Raw genomic sequence first — 16,063 nt, 5'->3', positions numbered from 1 at the left:
AACAATCATACTTATAAACAGCAGGAGGAGCCCCCGCCTTGCTTCCCAGCCATGCAGAACTCAAGCAACTTTGTTTATGACGATCCCTAAGCAGCCCAGACCACACTGAGCATGTGCACAGTCTTAGTCTTGCAAAGATGTTTAACAAAGTTACAAGATGGTGACCCCCTGCGGCCAACTTTAAAAGCATAAATTATTTATTTGATTAGGCTTGTGGTGCAGTAAATTCATGTTTATATTTAGTATACGAAATACAGCATTTCTAGCCTTATTCTATTTTAGACTTAACATGCCCTTTAATTTTGTCCAGAAAGTAAAAGAGGCCACATTAAGTTCTCATGAAAATCCTTAAGGTAAAAACCAGATTAAAGATATTTTCTCATTAGATTGAATTTGGTCCAGTTTTTTTTTATTTGCAGCATATCAGACCACTAAAATCCCCACATATCAGTTTTGCAAAATATTCTTGGAATCAGTCAAACTATAAAAAGCAAACAAAAGGTCAAAGGCGTTTTCACCAGAAATAAAGTGCTTTGCATTTTTTTTTTTTTTTTGCACCGTTTTTCCTAAATGCTTCAATTTTAATGTTGCTGTGCCTGGTGTTTCAGTCTGGCAGCTCAATTATCCAGTTGCGGATTCTAAACTGTTACAGTTTGCTACATCAGTTGATACATTTCTCAGCAGCATCTGTGGAATATTAGCAACTATTGTATCAATTCTAACAGCTGCCTTTAACGAAACTCAGGGGGTCTGCTCAGTAGGGACAAATATAAGAAATGTTTCAACGAATGTATCAATTTAGATCAGAGATGTTGCCTCCTTCCGAGCTGCTTCAGAAAGACATAAAATTTAACTTTAAACCTCAATATTAGAAACACGGTCACAAACAGAAAATAGAAAGTAATTGAAAAAATGATTAATTGGTGAACTATCTGAAACCAACTATACTGGAAGGTGAACAACCCCTGTTAGGCGCCCCCCCATTGATTATAATCACTTACCTGCTAACATGGACCAGTGCTCCTGTCTGTTAAAATCTGCACCAGCCCAGGGTTCTTCTAGAAGCTCATTGCCACCATCTTCTTCTGTCTTCTCTTCGCTCTGGTCCAGAGGTATATGGAGAGTGAAAACTAAACTTACACCCCAAAAAAATCTGTTCTAGTACACATTTGCATTCATATGTCGACGCCCCCAAGAGCTTCTACAGATTTGCCCTGGGTCAGTGCAGTTTTGTGCTTAAAGGAGCACCATCCTCGGGTATCCGGTAAGTGATTTTTATAATAACTTGGGGGGGGGGGGTATGAGTTTCTGTGGATGTTTTAAGTAAAATAAATCAATACAGTGCCATTTAATTATGTTTGACAAAAGTTAAAAACAGTCAATTCTTGTGTTGATATTTTTTTCTTGTTTCTGAGGTCTCTGGGTTTCTTAATTATATATGGTTCTAGGTGGCAAATGTAACCTGCATGGCATACCGAATTCATTATCTTCCCCATCTACCCACCTGCATGAATATGAATTCCATGATATAGTTTGTCTACTTTGGTACTCCTTTGGACTCACAGTTGACTCTGCCATTGTTTCATTTGTTTCCACTTCCGTCTGCCATTATGTAGGTCCACAGCTGGTGAGCTTATTAGTGCATATCCAAGTATGTGGGCATTTTTTCTGGGGATCCCTCTTCTAGTTGCTCCATACTCTCCTCTTATTTAAGCGTTCATGTGCTCCACCCAGGCTTCAGAATATGTGGAGAGGATGGAGAAAGAATCTGAGAAGTCATATAAATATATAGAGGTGGCAAATGAGATTCAATGTTGATAAATGTAAAGTCATGCACCTGGGATGTAAAAATATCCAAGCCACTTATACCCTTAATGGGACTGCACTAGGCAAATCCATTATGGAAAAGGACCTTGGAGTCCTTGTAGATGATAAACTTGGCTGTAGCAAGCAATGCCAGTCAGCAGCATCAAGGGCAAATAAGGTCTTGAGCTGTATCAAAAGGGGCATAGAGTCACGGGAGGAGGGGGTCATTCTTCCACTGTATAGAGCACTTGTAAGGCCCCATCTAGAATATGCCGTACAGTTTTGGTCTCCATCACTCAAACAAGACATTATTGTATTAGAGAGGGTACAGAGAAGGGCAACTAAGCTGGTAAAAGGTATTGAAAATCTTAGCTATGAGGAAAGACTGGCCAAATTGGGGATGTTCACGCTGGAGAAGAGGCGCTTAAGGGGTGATATGATGACTATGTATAAATATATAAGGGGATCATATAACAATCTCTCTAATGCTTTATTTACCAGTAGGTCTTTCCAGCTGACACGAGGTCACCCATTCCGATTAGAAGAAAAGAGGTTCCGCCTAAATATTCGGAAGGGGTTTTTTACAGTGAGAGCTGTGAAGATGTGGAATTCTCTCCCTGAATCAGTGGTACAGGCTGATACATTAGATAGCTTTAAGAAGGGGTTGGATGGCTTTTTAGCAAGTGAGGGAATACAGGGTTATGGGAAATAGCACATAGTCCAAGTTGATCCAGGGACTAGTCCAATTGCCATTTTGGAGTCAGGAAGGAATTTTTCCCCCTCTAAGGCAAATTGGAGAGGCTTCAGATGGGTTTTTTTGCCTTCCTCTGGATCAACTGGCAGATAGGTAGTTAATAAAAAAAAAAAAAAGGTTGAACTCGATGGACATGTGTCTTTTTTCAACCTTACTTACTATGTTACTATGTTAGATGCACAGGCCTGAAGGTGAATGGTTTCTTGGACTGGTCTTCACTAATGTATGTCTAGCTGCTTCGTCCATATATTTTGCTTTTCTGCAAATATTTTCAAATACACTCCCGTGAGATGGGATGAGACTTTCAGGACTACTCGTTCCATCTATAATCTCTCTGCGATTGTTTGAATAACTGGGGTGACTTACAACTGATACAGATTGCGGAAGTCCCATCAGTTGAAGCAAGCAAGAGGTGAGCTGCATGCTGAATGGCAAGCTAAAAAATTTTCAAATTTAAATCACGACTATTGACTTCAAAAGCCTCCTAACCACTTCATGCATAAACTTGTTTGGGGCTGTTGCATGTATGTGTTTCATTTATAACGTGTTTGCTTGTAGCTCTTGACAATTTTTATGAGCGCGACTGTTCTGACGCTCTTTTGACGCAGCGGATTTCTTGCCAGTGAATTTTTGCCACAGTTTCACCGGCGCCGAAACGCGAAAATTTGCCATGCGTTTGCATGTGCTGAATTAATTCACCCATCACTAATAGGCACATCTCTCTAAAGCTGCTGCCCTAGGCATGGGGGCATATATGTCAATACAGCCCTGCTTGTGCTTGTATCAGTGATAAATGAGCCTGATTGTCTTGTTGCTATAGAGAATTTGACATCATTGAAAAATTCAACATTTTTCTGTTTTAATTGGACAATATAAGAATTTTTTTTCCATAATACTTCCATATGTTACATTTTTCATGGTAACAGCGTTCAAGATAATAGATCCTGTATCTGTATTTTTATTTTTTATTGCCTACTTAAAGAGCCAGCCAGTCAGCTGATATGAGGAAATAGGAACAGCGAATTGTCTTTAGCAGTATAGAAACAGTCTATTTAGCCTATATAAATACACATATATGATAAATATAATTCTATTAAAGGTCAAGGAAGTGATAGGTGGAATTATTTAAAAATGTAATTTTGTGACACTCAGATTTACATGAATGCACCCTCGGCACCCATGATGGTACACAACTAGCTAGATTCATTTTTAGACTTCGGTTCTCCTTTAATAGGAACACATGGAATAAAATTAAAATGGTTAGTTCACCTTTAAGCTTTTAGTATGTTATAAAATTACCAATTCCCGCTTTCAAATGGGGGTCACTGACCCCATCTAAACAACATCAAATCAATAATGTCATTGAGTTTTGGGCTGTCCACATGTACTCCAGGAAAGCAATTAGTCACTGTTGTGTCAGTACACAGCTAGTTACTGTAAATATCAAGTCATTAAACAGTATTTCCTCTCTCTTATGATTATTCTGTTTTATATTTCCTTCTATTGGTTCAAGTGCTTCAGGCTAAGTTAAAAAAAATCTTTTTATATGTGAGATTGTGTACTATTGGATTCTTTAGCATTTTTTCCTTTTCACTTATTAAATAGGTCTGGCAAGATGGATTTTATGCGGCTTCATTATACCCTGTCGATAAAATCGGGGAGAGCTGGAATAGAATGTGTTTTTTGTATTCATAACTTCAGTGCTAAGATAAGGCTGATATTCTCCTTGCCCTGGCTTTGCAAAATACAGGCAATTATATTATGCGGCGGCTGTTACTTCAGGTGTCCTAGAATGCTCCGTCAGGAGATGTTACCTTTCAGAACAGTAACCTTTAACTATGATACTTTTTAACATTTAATAAATCTGCAGTGCTCTTTGAGATTTATCAGATTGAACATAAAGGAAAGGGTATTGTACTGTGTAAAGCATGTCAGTGACCCAGATTATGAGGTTACTTGTGACTCACCTTCTGCCGGGAATGGAATAAAGCCCAGAACCCTATCAAGATGAAATAATAATCTTGTAAAGGTCATGGGCACCTGTTCAAGCAAGTCTTTATGGATTCTTTTTCCCGTTTCAGTGCTTTTTTTGCTATATACATAATTAAATGTATTTTTGTATCACTAATTAAGCTTACATTGTCAAGATATACTTCCATATACAAGATACACCAGCATATCCCACGGAAAAGTACAGTACAATAAAGTTGTGTCAGAATATGTACAAATGTCTATCAAAGGGTTGTGCATTATCACAAAGCTGTACAAGGGAAAATATAACCCATCTATTACCCTATCTAAGGGAAGGCTTTGCTGCAATAAATTTGACAGACACAAAACTGTGGCAACAATTTGCCGCCGAAAAAAACGCCAAAAAAAAATTATTCGGACACCCATTGAATTTTGCAGTAAATTCGCTAATTAATCAGCAAAGCAAAATGACACAGATTCGCCCATCACTAATGAAAGATAGATGACAGACCTATAGATAGATAGACTGATAGCTCGATAGATGGTAGGTAGACAGATATAGATAGATAGATAGATAGATAGATAGTCAATAGACCGATAGATAATAGACCGATACATAGAAGGACTGATAGCTAGATTGATAGATAGATAGATAGATAGATAGATAGATAGATAGATAGATAGATAGATAGATAGACTGATAGATAGATAGATAGATAGATAATAGACCGATAGATAGATAGATAGATAGATAGATAGATAGATAGATAGATAGATAGATAGATAGATAGATAGACTGATAGATACACTGATAATAATAGACCGATAGATAGATGGACTGATAGATAGATAGATAGATAGATAGATAGATAGATAGATAGACTGATAGATAGATAATAGACTGATAGATAGATAGACAGATGGATGATGGATGGGTAAGTAATAGATGATGGATGGATGGATGGGTAAGTAGGTAGGTTGATAGATGGGTAGATGGGTGTGTCATTGGATGGATGGGTACTGTAGATGATATAATAGATATAGATGATAGATAGATAGATAGATAAATAGAAGATAGATAGATTATAGCTAGATATATATTTTATATATTTATATATATTTTATTTTATACATTTTAGAATAAATATGCAATTACACTCTAGCAAACATTAATTAATAATAGACTGATAGATAAATAGATGATAGATAGATGATAGATAAATAGATGATAGATAAATAGAAGATAGATAGATAGATAGATAATAGACTGATAGATACATAGATGATAGATAGATGATAGAAAGATAATAGTCAGATCGATAGATAGAAGATATATAGATGATAGATAAATGGTAGCTAGATATTTTATATATTTATTTTATATATTTTAAGATAAATATGCAATTACACTCTAGCAAAGATTAATTAACAATAGACAGATAGATTGATAGATATATAATAGACAGATAGATAGATAGATAGATGATAGATAGATAGATATTAGACTGATAGATAAATAGATGATAGATAGATAATAGATTGATAGATGATTAGATAGATAGATAGATGATAGCTAGATAGATGTTTTATATATTTATATATATTTTATTTGATACATTTTAGGATAAATATGCAATTACATTCTAGCAAACATTAGAAAAACAAATGAAAATGAAATGTGCAAGCTCGTGATAAGTTTGCAAGGAAAGCTAGATAACAAAGGACATACTTCTTGGGCAATTCTGTGCCAAGTCTGTGATCTCAACTAATCTACAAAACAGTTATATCACTAAAAGGTTTTTTTTTTTTTTTTTTTTTTTATTGCTGGAAGGTCTACAGCAAATCTGGATGATTTCAATCCTTCCAGCTCTTGCCCCCTCATGCCTACTGTTCCAAGTCTGGAGCTCAATTCAAATGAAGTCTGGAGCTTGCAGACTGTTGGCTCCATGTTCACTATATGATTCACAGGCTTCAAAAACCCAGGTTTTAAAAAAAAAAGACATGGCATTTAGTGGCTGATATACCAGTCTGCCTTCATGTTTGCAAAAATCCTGATGAAGTTTATGGACCAAACCATTTTTTTCTGGTGAATGTTTTCAATAGACATTACTGTAAATTAATCTGACTTGCGAATCTGATGGTGTCCTCAATCGACAATACAGGGTTATTTATCAAAGGTTGAATGTTTTTTATACCTCAAATGAACTCACAACCCGAATGGTATCTTGAGAAAAAATAAATGAAAAACTTGATTCTGCGAGTTTGAATTGCGAAACCCGAAAACTTGAATTGATCGAATTTTCGGTGGTCAAAACCCTCCGAAAAAAACTCGAACACCATGCAGGCTATTAACATCCTCAAATGTTTCGTACCTGGTTTTGTTCTCTTTTCTGCTATAACCCAAGAGGCTGTGGATTTGTGGTTTTTTAGATTATTATAGCCTTCAACAAGCTTAAAGGGAAGGAAACCTAGTCAGCGCAAACCCCAGACCCCCCCTCTCGTTTGTTGCCCACCCTCCCTCACCCCCCTGGCCTACCCGTCCCGCTGGGCAAATGCCCCTAACTTGTTACTTACCCTTCTGCGCAGGTCCAGCCCAGGGAGTTCACCGACGACATCTTCTTCCACGCGATCTTCTTCCTGCTTCTTCCTGCGCATGCGCAGTAGGATCATTTCGCCGGTACGATCTACTGTGCATGCGCGTGACTTTTGGTGCATGCGCAGTAGATCCGTACCGGCGAAATGATCCTACTGCGCATGCGCCAAAACGCCGTTCACAGCAGGAAGAAGATCGCGTGGAAGAAGATGTCGTCGGTGAACTCCCTGGACTGGACCTGCGCAGAAGGGTAAGTAACAAGTTAGGGGCATTTGCCCAGAGGGACGGGTAGGCCAGGGGGGGAGGAGGGAGGGTGGGCAACAAACGGGAGGGGGGTGGGGGTTTGCGCCGACTAGGTTTCCTTCCCCTTTAAGGCTTAGTATAAAATTTGAGACCACAGTCCCGGTTACTCTGCCTACTCCCTCTTTGTGGTTTCCCAGGGATAGGTAGTAGAAATTGGGACAACTACACCTACTATTATTTAATTTTCTTCCTATTGTATGTATTCAAGCAGTTTATTCTATTTTTATCTAATTTTGGTAACTATAAATTAATACCAATTGATTCTTAACCTACTGCACTGCACTTTCTTGAATACTTAATTTGTTATGTGATTGGTCTAATTAGATTTATAATTATTGTTGGCGTTAAGGAATTATATATAAACATAATGAATTATCGCAAACCTGGTGATAAAGGTGTATGTATAATCTATTTTAGTGAACTGTTTGAATTAATTGGATTGGTAATTTTTTTGAAACTGACACATTTATGAAAGCTGATTACTGTGTCAGTCTTAACATTCATTGTCAAGGGAGTGTTGGTGCTCCCATCAGAATCATCACCATGTTCCCACCTCTAATGTCTTACCCTATCAGTGGTAGGATATCTTTTAGAAGGTGTAATAAGATACTTCACTACAGTGCAAATCACAATACTATCAGTTTATGCCAGCATGGTTCTATGCCTAACAGATCTTGCCAGGCTAATTTAATTGTCTTAATTTTGTGAGGAGGTGAGCAGGAACCTCGTCCTTGGCATTGCAGTGGATGTGATCTACTTTGCTAAAGCATCTGATGCAGTACCACATAGAAGGTTACTGGTTAAATTAAGGAATGTTGGACTGGAACGTAGTATTTGTACTTGGATAGAGAACTGGCTGTAATAACGAATGCGTTTTAAAGTAATGAATACAGTATATAATCTAATATTACTCTGCATTGGTATAATTGGTGTGTTTGCTTTAGAAACACAACTATAAGCTTCTGTGTAGCCATGGAGGCAGCTATTAATAGCTGAAAAAATAGAAAAGGCACAGGTTACACAGCAGAAAACAGAAAAACTTTGTAGTATACAATGGGATTTTTTTTTGAAAGATTTTTTTTTAAATTATCTGTTATATACTGTGTATACTGTGCTTGAATGGCTGCCCCCATGGCTACACAGCACCTTGTTTATATAAACTAAAGTTGTGTTTCTAAAGCAAACAAACAAGTTTTACCAGTGCAGCGCAACAGTATATTATATTGTTGATCCTTTAAAACTTTATTTTTTGGTGTTACTGCTTCTTTAACTCAAGGGATGAAAATATAATTTTGCCTCTGTATAGGTCCCTGGTAAGACCTCACCTGGAGTATACAGTGCAGTAGGTGCGAAGGCTATAGATGTGGATGTGACACATATTTTAATGACGTCTATAGCCCTCGCCTTTAAACAGATGAGAACATTAGTATTTAATAGGGCTATTCAGTGTTTAATTTATTTCAAAGTAGGCCTACACATGCACACTGCATATTTGTTTGTTGTATTCTGGTGTTGTCACAGTTAAAATTAAAAAAAACTTTTACAAGTTTATAAGCTGTGTTATGTTTTGCGGCTCCAGACTATTTTTTTTAGTGGAAGAGGGGGCAAAATGGCTCTTTTGATAGTAAAGGTTGCTGACCCCTGGTCTAACCCATTCCCAACCTTTCTTTTCATGTCATTTTAATGAATTGGATATTGGAAGGCAAAACTTTTCTTTATATTTTCAGTTTCCTTAATAATTGCCTAATAGAATACAGTTGAAACCAGATTTTATGTTTTTGGTTTAAAATCAGAGAAATGTATAATGCATAATATATAAGTGGGACCACAAAACAACAATGTCAAATGAGGGAAAACTTAAAATCAGGGGATTTAAAATGGGGGTTCTACTGTATATAATTTTTTGGAATGATCTTGTATATAAACGGCTGCCCTCTTCGAAGGGCTCAGAGCAATGGCTGGTGTGGGGAGAAGTATGAAGGCAGCTAAAGGCGTCATGCTGTAAAATGATTGTGATCTAAATTGCTAAATCTAAATCCACTGTTTGCTATGCAAAGTGTAACTTTCATCCCTGTACGGCTGCCTCCACTGGTACAATTGATCTTTTATATTATTTGTAGCAGAACATTGGAGTGCATTCTCAAGATGATGTCTCATTGGAGGCCAAAGTCCTGAGCACAGTCCTTTCATAATAAAGAGTAGTCAGAGAAATTAGGAGGAAATGCAAGTTCCTAATGAATCTTTCTTTACTTTTTGCCAACAATGTTCTCCCTCAAACCTTTTTTTAGGCTGCTGTAAGGTAACCAGTGCCAAAGAACACACTACACTAATTATATAATGAATTATATATATATATAGATCTATGAATGAATGTAGGTATCTAATATTTCATGTACTGTATGTTACAAAATGATCGTCAACCCAGAGGCAGAGACTTGTAGCTTCCTTTAACCTTGCTTGACTATCTTCTATTGGCTTCTCTCCATCTTCACGTATCTTGCTGCGTTTACTGCTCTGTAAAATGTCGTGGCATTGCGATGCTAGCGGAGAAGAGAATTGGGATGGCTTGTTTCCCATTAACCTAATAAATCCAACTAAGCATTCTTTTTATGAGCCCTTATTAGAACTATGCCCTTGACTTTTAGCTGGGTAATTTGTCTATACATTTTACTAATTTATTAAAAAATTTCACTTGCAATATTCTCCCGAAATTTGAAATAGATGCTAATTACACAGAAACATTTGTTATATTTTTGAATTAGGATATGTTATGCTCTGAATACTCAAACGAGACTATTCATTTAATTTTGACTTTTAACTTGCCCTTGTAGATCAAATCCATGCAACATTTTAACTGTATTCATCCTGTGTTTAATTTAAGAGTCCTATTAACTGTCCATGCATATTTAATGCAGCTGCACAGCCCTAATAACATGCAGACTAATTGCCGGCCATTTGTTTGCAAGATTTGGACTGCTCGGCAGAAAGCAATTGAAGGAAAACCGTATTTTAGCACCACAGTACACTTCAACCATTAACCTTTTTATCTTTAACTGGTTTCATGGGTGCAGATACTTTGTTTGCTTTTGGAAGTGTGACACCGATACAAGAATTTTGCAACAGTTGAATCCCCTTGCCATGGTTAAGATGATAACGGTACTTTACTCATTGCTCGTACAGGATCTTTTCATCGCTGCAAATCCTACGATAGAGATATGCTCATAGATATGCACAGGGAGCATTCCTTGTAGGCTTCTTTCACTCTACACTTCGTAAATCACACTTGGTAGTAGAACATTCTTGCCCAACTGACCTGTGAATAATTTCAGTGCCTTCTCACTGTGATTTGTTCAAGTTGATTTTATAACTTTGAAAGAGGAATTAAATAAGTAAGTAAGAATTGCCCCCCAGGGAACAACTAAAGAAATTATTGTAATTTCAGCAGCATGGGGAGTTGCATCCATTGCAATTCTGCCTGATGCATCAAAATGAAATCAATTGCACTAGCATGTTTAAAGCAGATTGTATGCAAGTTGTGGTTAAAATGCTGCATCCCTTCCAGCAATCGACATTTAAATAGTATTAGTATGTAAGTAAGCTTGTGATTCTTTGGATTTAAGTCTGATTCAGCATGATGAGGAAACCCTGGAATAACCACCACGTTCAAACCGTCGGTAGCTCCAGGTTTCCCCAGTGTCCGTAGTCCATTCAACAAATTCTCCAATTTTCTGGTTTGGCCAAACAAAGGGTTGGTTTTAGTGTGTCTTGTGTCGGCTAGTGATGATGTTCTGGTATATTATTGTTATGATATATAGTTGAATCTTTGTAAATTGGTCTCAGATGTGGACCTTTCATAATTAAAGTGCGGCCAAAATGCCAATTAACCTCTGAATAATTGTAGTGAAGTCCGAGCTCCCATATACAGCACATTCATTAACCGTTTTAAAAGATACTAATGTTCAGGGAAGGGTTCAAAGTGCAAAGAAATGGGTGCCATGTTTCTGGAGCCCTTTTCTGCAGCAGGTCTCTGTAATTCATTTTGAGCTGTATGTGCCCCATGAATACAGCACTGCCTGCATTTAGAAGCATTGTATTCATGAGAGGGTGCATAGGGTAAGGCATGGCTGCAATGCCAACAGGTATGATATACCTAAAAGAATTAGTTAATGGCAACCATTCTGGGTTCAGGCTACACCTCTTTCATTTTGCAGGTCAAAATTTGGCCAAGCCTAAGAACTTCAACATTCACTTTACTTACACCTTATTATACTTGCTCTCACAAAAAAGAAATCACCCATGACCCTTTCCGGTGTTCTTTCAGGACAAACCTATCCTCTGTACTGGGGTCTTATATGTAGGTCAGCAGTAGTATTTGTAGCATACACTCTACATTGGAAGTTCTTAGGGCTCTGTCTTTCCTTTATAACAATTTGTTCCTATTTCCAAAGGGCACAAGACTATGAAAAATATTTGTTGATTTATAATTTTCTATAACAATCCTGTTTTAAAGACAAGATCTGCTCCCTTTAATGCTATTAAGTAAGTGTAAAGCTAAGTGCCAGTCACGTTTAGACCAATTATTGTACTACAAAATTGTTGGCTACGATAGGGCATTTGGGACCATCATCAACGTTATGGATGCTTTAGTGTAACCTCTTTAATTGGTCAGTAAAATGCTATCTGCAGCCCATCTGGAGTTAGTTTTTGAAAAGTCAGCTGCCGTTATCATTCTATCTAATGATCATGTCTAGAGACACTTGTATCAGTCAGTCAACTATGAGCATCTATGTTGGCAGGCAAATAAAGCTCATTTTAATATTCTTTCTAATAAAATATAGAAATATAGTACATGCATATTTATAGTCTTAACTGTACTGAGCTGCTGTACTGAGCTGATGAAAATGTCATGTTACAATGGCTGGAAAATGTGAGCTTCTTATTATAATCATAAATATTGGTATTATAACCATATATATATGAAATAAAGAGAACATATAATTATTATTATAAATATCATACACTGCATTTTGAAGAAAACAACATCCCTTGCAGTAGTAGTATGCTTCCATACTACTAGTCTCTATCATTAAGGTGGAATTAAGGATCCAGATTGTAATGAATTGACCCAATACAAACCCCAGTATATCTCACAATAACATTCCAGGTTAATGATCCTTTAAAGGTATGGCCTGTATAGGCTTGAATGTCTCTATACGGTGGTAGGATAAACAGAATGTCTATCTGTCTGTCTATATTTGTATTTATGACTCCCATACAGACTGCTTCAATGTGTACCTGATGATCGTTCCTGGTAATTAATAAGCAGTATTAATGTAATATTTATGAGCTTCGAAAATCTAGCAGTCTGATTGTAACCGGTTCTTGGATGTGGATTCACTGCAGATAAGTGTGCTGTTAAGCCTTATTAAAGTCATATAAAGCTTACTATAAAAAGGACATCACTAAAAAATCAAAATGATATGTGATCTGATTTATAGTGATGGCTGAATAAATTAGATTTTGCGAGATTTTGCGGCGAATTTCCACATTTTGCCGCAAGCAGAATAATTTGCTGTGACAATTCACCGGTGAAAAATCTGTCGAGTTCAAAAGAAAAAAATTAAGAAATAGTCGCACACATAAAAATTATCACGCATCAAAATTATTTCGGCGTCCATTTTCTTTAATAAGTTTGGACTAAATTGTCGCTCGCTTCATATTATTTTGACTCCCAATGACTTCAATTCGCTTTGCGAATTTTTCGCCGTTTCCTGAATTTTCCGATGTTTTATGAATTTCGTGAAAGGCAAAGATTCATCCATCACTTCTGATTTACTATCTTTCTACCCTATTAGGGTGAAAATATTTCTTTGAAACACACCTCCTGTTTTGTGTTAGTGTAGTATGGTCAGCTCTGCTTTGTTCAGCTCTTTTATCCAGCCCCACTTGGCTACATATTCAATGCACCCTCAGTGAATATTCACCAACTGTTCTTAAAGATCTACCAGAAATATTGCGCTTTCTAAAAATGTTGAACTAAGAGAACATTCTGAGCTGGAACCTTAGAAAGTCAAGAACACAAGGCACAAGAAAACTACACAAGAACACTGGCAGTGACACTGCAGAAGTGTCTCACCTCATGTATAATGCCTTGTGACTAGTATGTCTTCTTGTGTCACACATTGCCTGGAGAAACGAGAAGATGTACGCCTGTGAATTAATCACTACACATTTCATACTGAAACTTGTTTGGGGGATAAAACAGATTAAATACAGAGTATTTAAACTGATAGCATACAATATTCTTTGCTGCTTTATTATTACAATACTTGACTGCTGTTTAATGTGTTGCTACCATCTCAAGCTTGATGGACCAGTGACCACTAGTGTTGTTTTCCATTCATATTTATTATTGCACTTTTCTTTATATACACACTCGTTTATGGTGGTGTTTGCTAATATTTATCCATATATATATATATATATATATATATATATATATATATATATATATATATATATATATATATATATAAACCCATTTAAGTATCATAATAAAGTCAGGTTGGGGTAGCCACCATGTTTTTTATGGTCTTGATTGCAATTTTGATGTTTTGTTCTTTTTGAGTTTGCCATGTTGATACTACACTATGACCCTCACCTTTTTGTGTGATAGAATCCTTTTAATAGGCTAAATCTCTCTCTCTCTCTCTCTCTCTCTCTCTCTCTCTCTCTCTCATTATACACAGAGAGTAATGGTGCACTCATGGGTTTTAGTAATAAAATAAAGTTTATTAAGTCAATAATTCAGTTCTCTCAATGACCTAATACACAAAAAGACCTCGAGAAAGGTTCCTGAGAGGAAAATAACATTGACTTGAATAAGGTTTTTATGTATTACATAAAAGACCTGCAGACCTTTGAGTCTGTCTGTAGTCTCTCTATGGAGATTTTATACGGAAGCACCAGGTCATTGATGAATTAAAGCAATGCACCTGCTACTACATGATTGACTATACATATTCATTAGCTGCAGACCTGAGATGGACAACTAAATCAATACATTTAGTAGTCAATGTTTATGTTTGCATAATGGTTATTTATTGATAAAATAGAGGTTAGAAAAATAGAGTTCAATGGCGTGGAAGAAAAGTGAAATGGAGAGATAGTAGCAGAAAGGGGTACGAGACATAAAGGTAGATGGAAAGAAAAAATAGATGGAATAAGATTAAAAAAAAGGGGTTGGCATAAAGAGCTGATGAAATATCACAGGAGAGGAGAAAAACATAATAGAATGATAAGGACAATAGAATATTGAAGACAATCTATAGAATGTAGAAATAATGAAGGAATTTCCCAGGATTGGAACAACAGGGAAAATAAATGATGACAAGACAAAGGGCAATGGGAAGGAAAATTAAAGGGTGGGCTGACAAAGTGAAAAGTACATATGGATTGTCAAGGAAAATAGATCAATGAAATGGAGAAGATAATTGGAAAATAGATTTACAAGGAAAAGAGCACGGAAAGCCAAAGAAAGGAAAGTATGGAAAGCCAAGGATGAAATTACAAGAGAGCTAATGAAGAACAGGGGCAACTGAATGACAAGAAACATATATTATTAACAAGACAATGAGAAGATGACTTGATATATGAGCAAAGTCAAAAAAGGACTTATATTCTGCATTCTAGAACACATACTCTTAATCAATGTCCTGCATTTAATGGATTTGATATATATCTCCTTCTTCTGTAGGTGAGGAGCAGCACATGACATGGCATCCTACTGAGTACATGGTCACAATGAGGGATTGTTCTTCTCACTCCTGCAGTGTTCATCAGACATTCTACAGGCTGAAGAGGCACCTTTGACAACCATCATTAAAATGAAGGATAGGGCTTATATTATGCATACAGATTAAAAGGAAAATAGGAATTTATACTACATTTTTAAATAATCTGAATTCTTGTTGACATTAACAGAGACCATTTAATTGATTATGATGGGAAATTTAAGAGTAGGCCTCATCTGCAGTTTATCTTTCCTTGGACTGTGAAGTATTCAGGTTTGCAGGATATGTAAAGTCATCCCACCAATTTAAGGGATTTTAGCAAACATAAAAATAAGATGCTGTGTTATATACAGTACATGTTACTCACTGTTACAAATGTTTAACCTCTGCAAATGTTTCTTTGGTTTTGCGTTTTTTTTCTACAAAATGAACCAGTTTGGCTGTCACTAATGATGTATAGGTTTGAGATCCGTTATCTGGAAACCAGAAATCTCCGAATTACTGAAGGGCCGTCTCCCATAGACTCCATCGTAATCAAGTAAATCACATTAAAAATTATTTCCTTTTTCTCTGTAATAATAAAACAATGCCTTATACTTTATCCCAACTAAGATATAATTAATCCACATTGAAGCAAAACCAGCCTATTGGGTTTATCTACTGTTTATATGATTTTATAGTAGACTTCTGGATAACAGGTCCCATACCTGTACTGTATATATATATATATATATATATATATATTTTTGTAGGCCCCATTAGGTGAGCCCCCTTGTCCGACCCTGATCCAAACTAAGATATAATTCATCTTTATTGAAAGTAAAACCAGCCTATTGGGTTTAT

General features: G+C 36.4%; 1 protein-coding gene across 2 annotated transcripts in view; it reads left to right on the top strand.

The window, feature by feature from the left end:
- The window catches only part of LOC108696168 (cartilage acidic protein 1), a 363,333-nt gene extending 347,577 nt beyond the window's left edge, over positions 1 to 15,756 (top strand). Inside the window, exon 15 of one of the 2 annotated variants that reach the window (XM_041568725.1) lies at positions 15,184 to 15,756. In XM_041568725.1, coding sequence (XP_041424659.1) covers positions 15,184 to 15,299 — 116 coding nt within the window. In that variant the 3' untranslated portion in view covers positions 15,300 to 15,756. The remainder of the gene's footprint in view (positions 1 to 15,183) is intronic. The other variant, XM_041568726.1, reaches the window with a different exon arrangement.
- Positions 15,757 to 16,063: the final 307 nt, after the last annotated feature.

The sequence above is a fragment of the Xenopus laevis genome, chromosome 7L (assembly GCF_017654675.1).
Source record: "Xenopus laevis strain J_2021 chromosome 7L, Xenopus_laevis_v10.1, whole genome shotgun sequence".
In the NCBI taxonomy this organism is placed as follows: domain Eukaryota; kingdom Metazoa; phylum Chordata; class Amphibia; order Anura; family Pipidae; genus Xenopus; species Xenopus laevis.
This window is presented reverse-complemented; position numbering and strand designations above follow the sequence as displayed.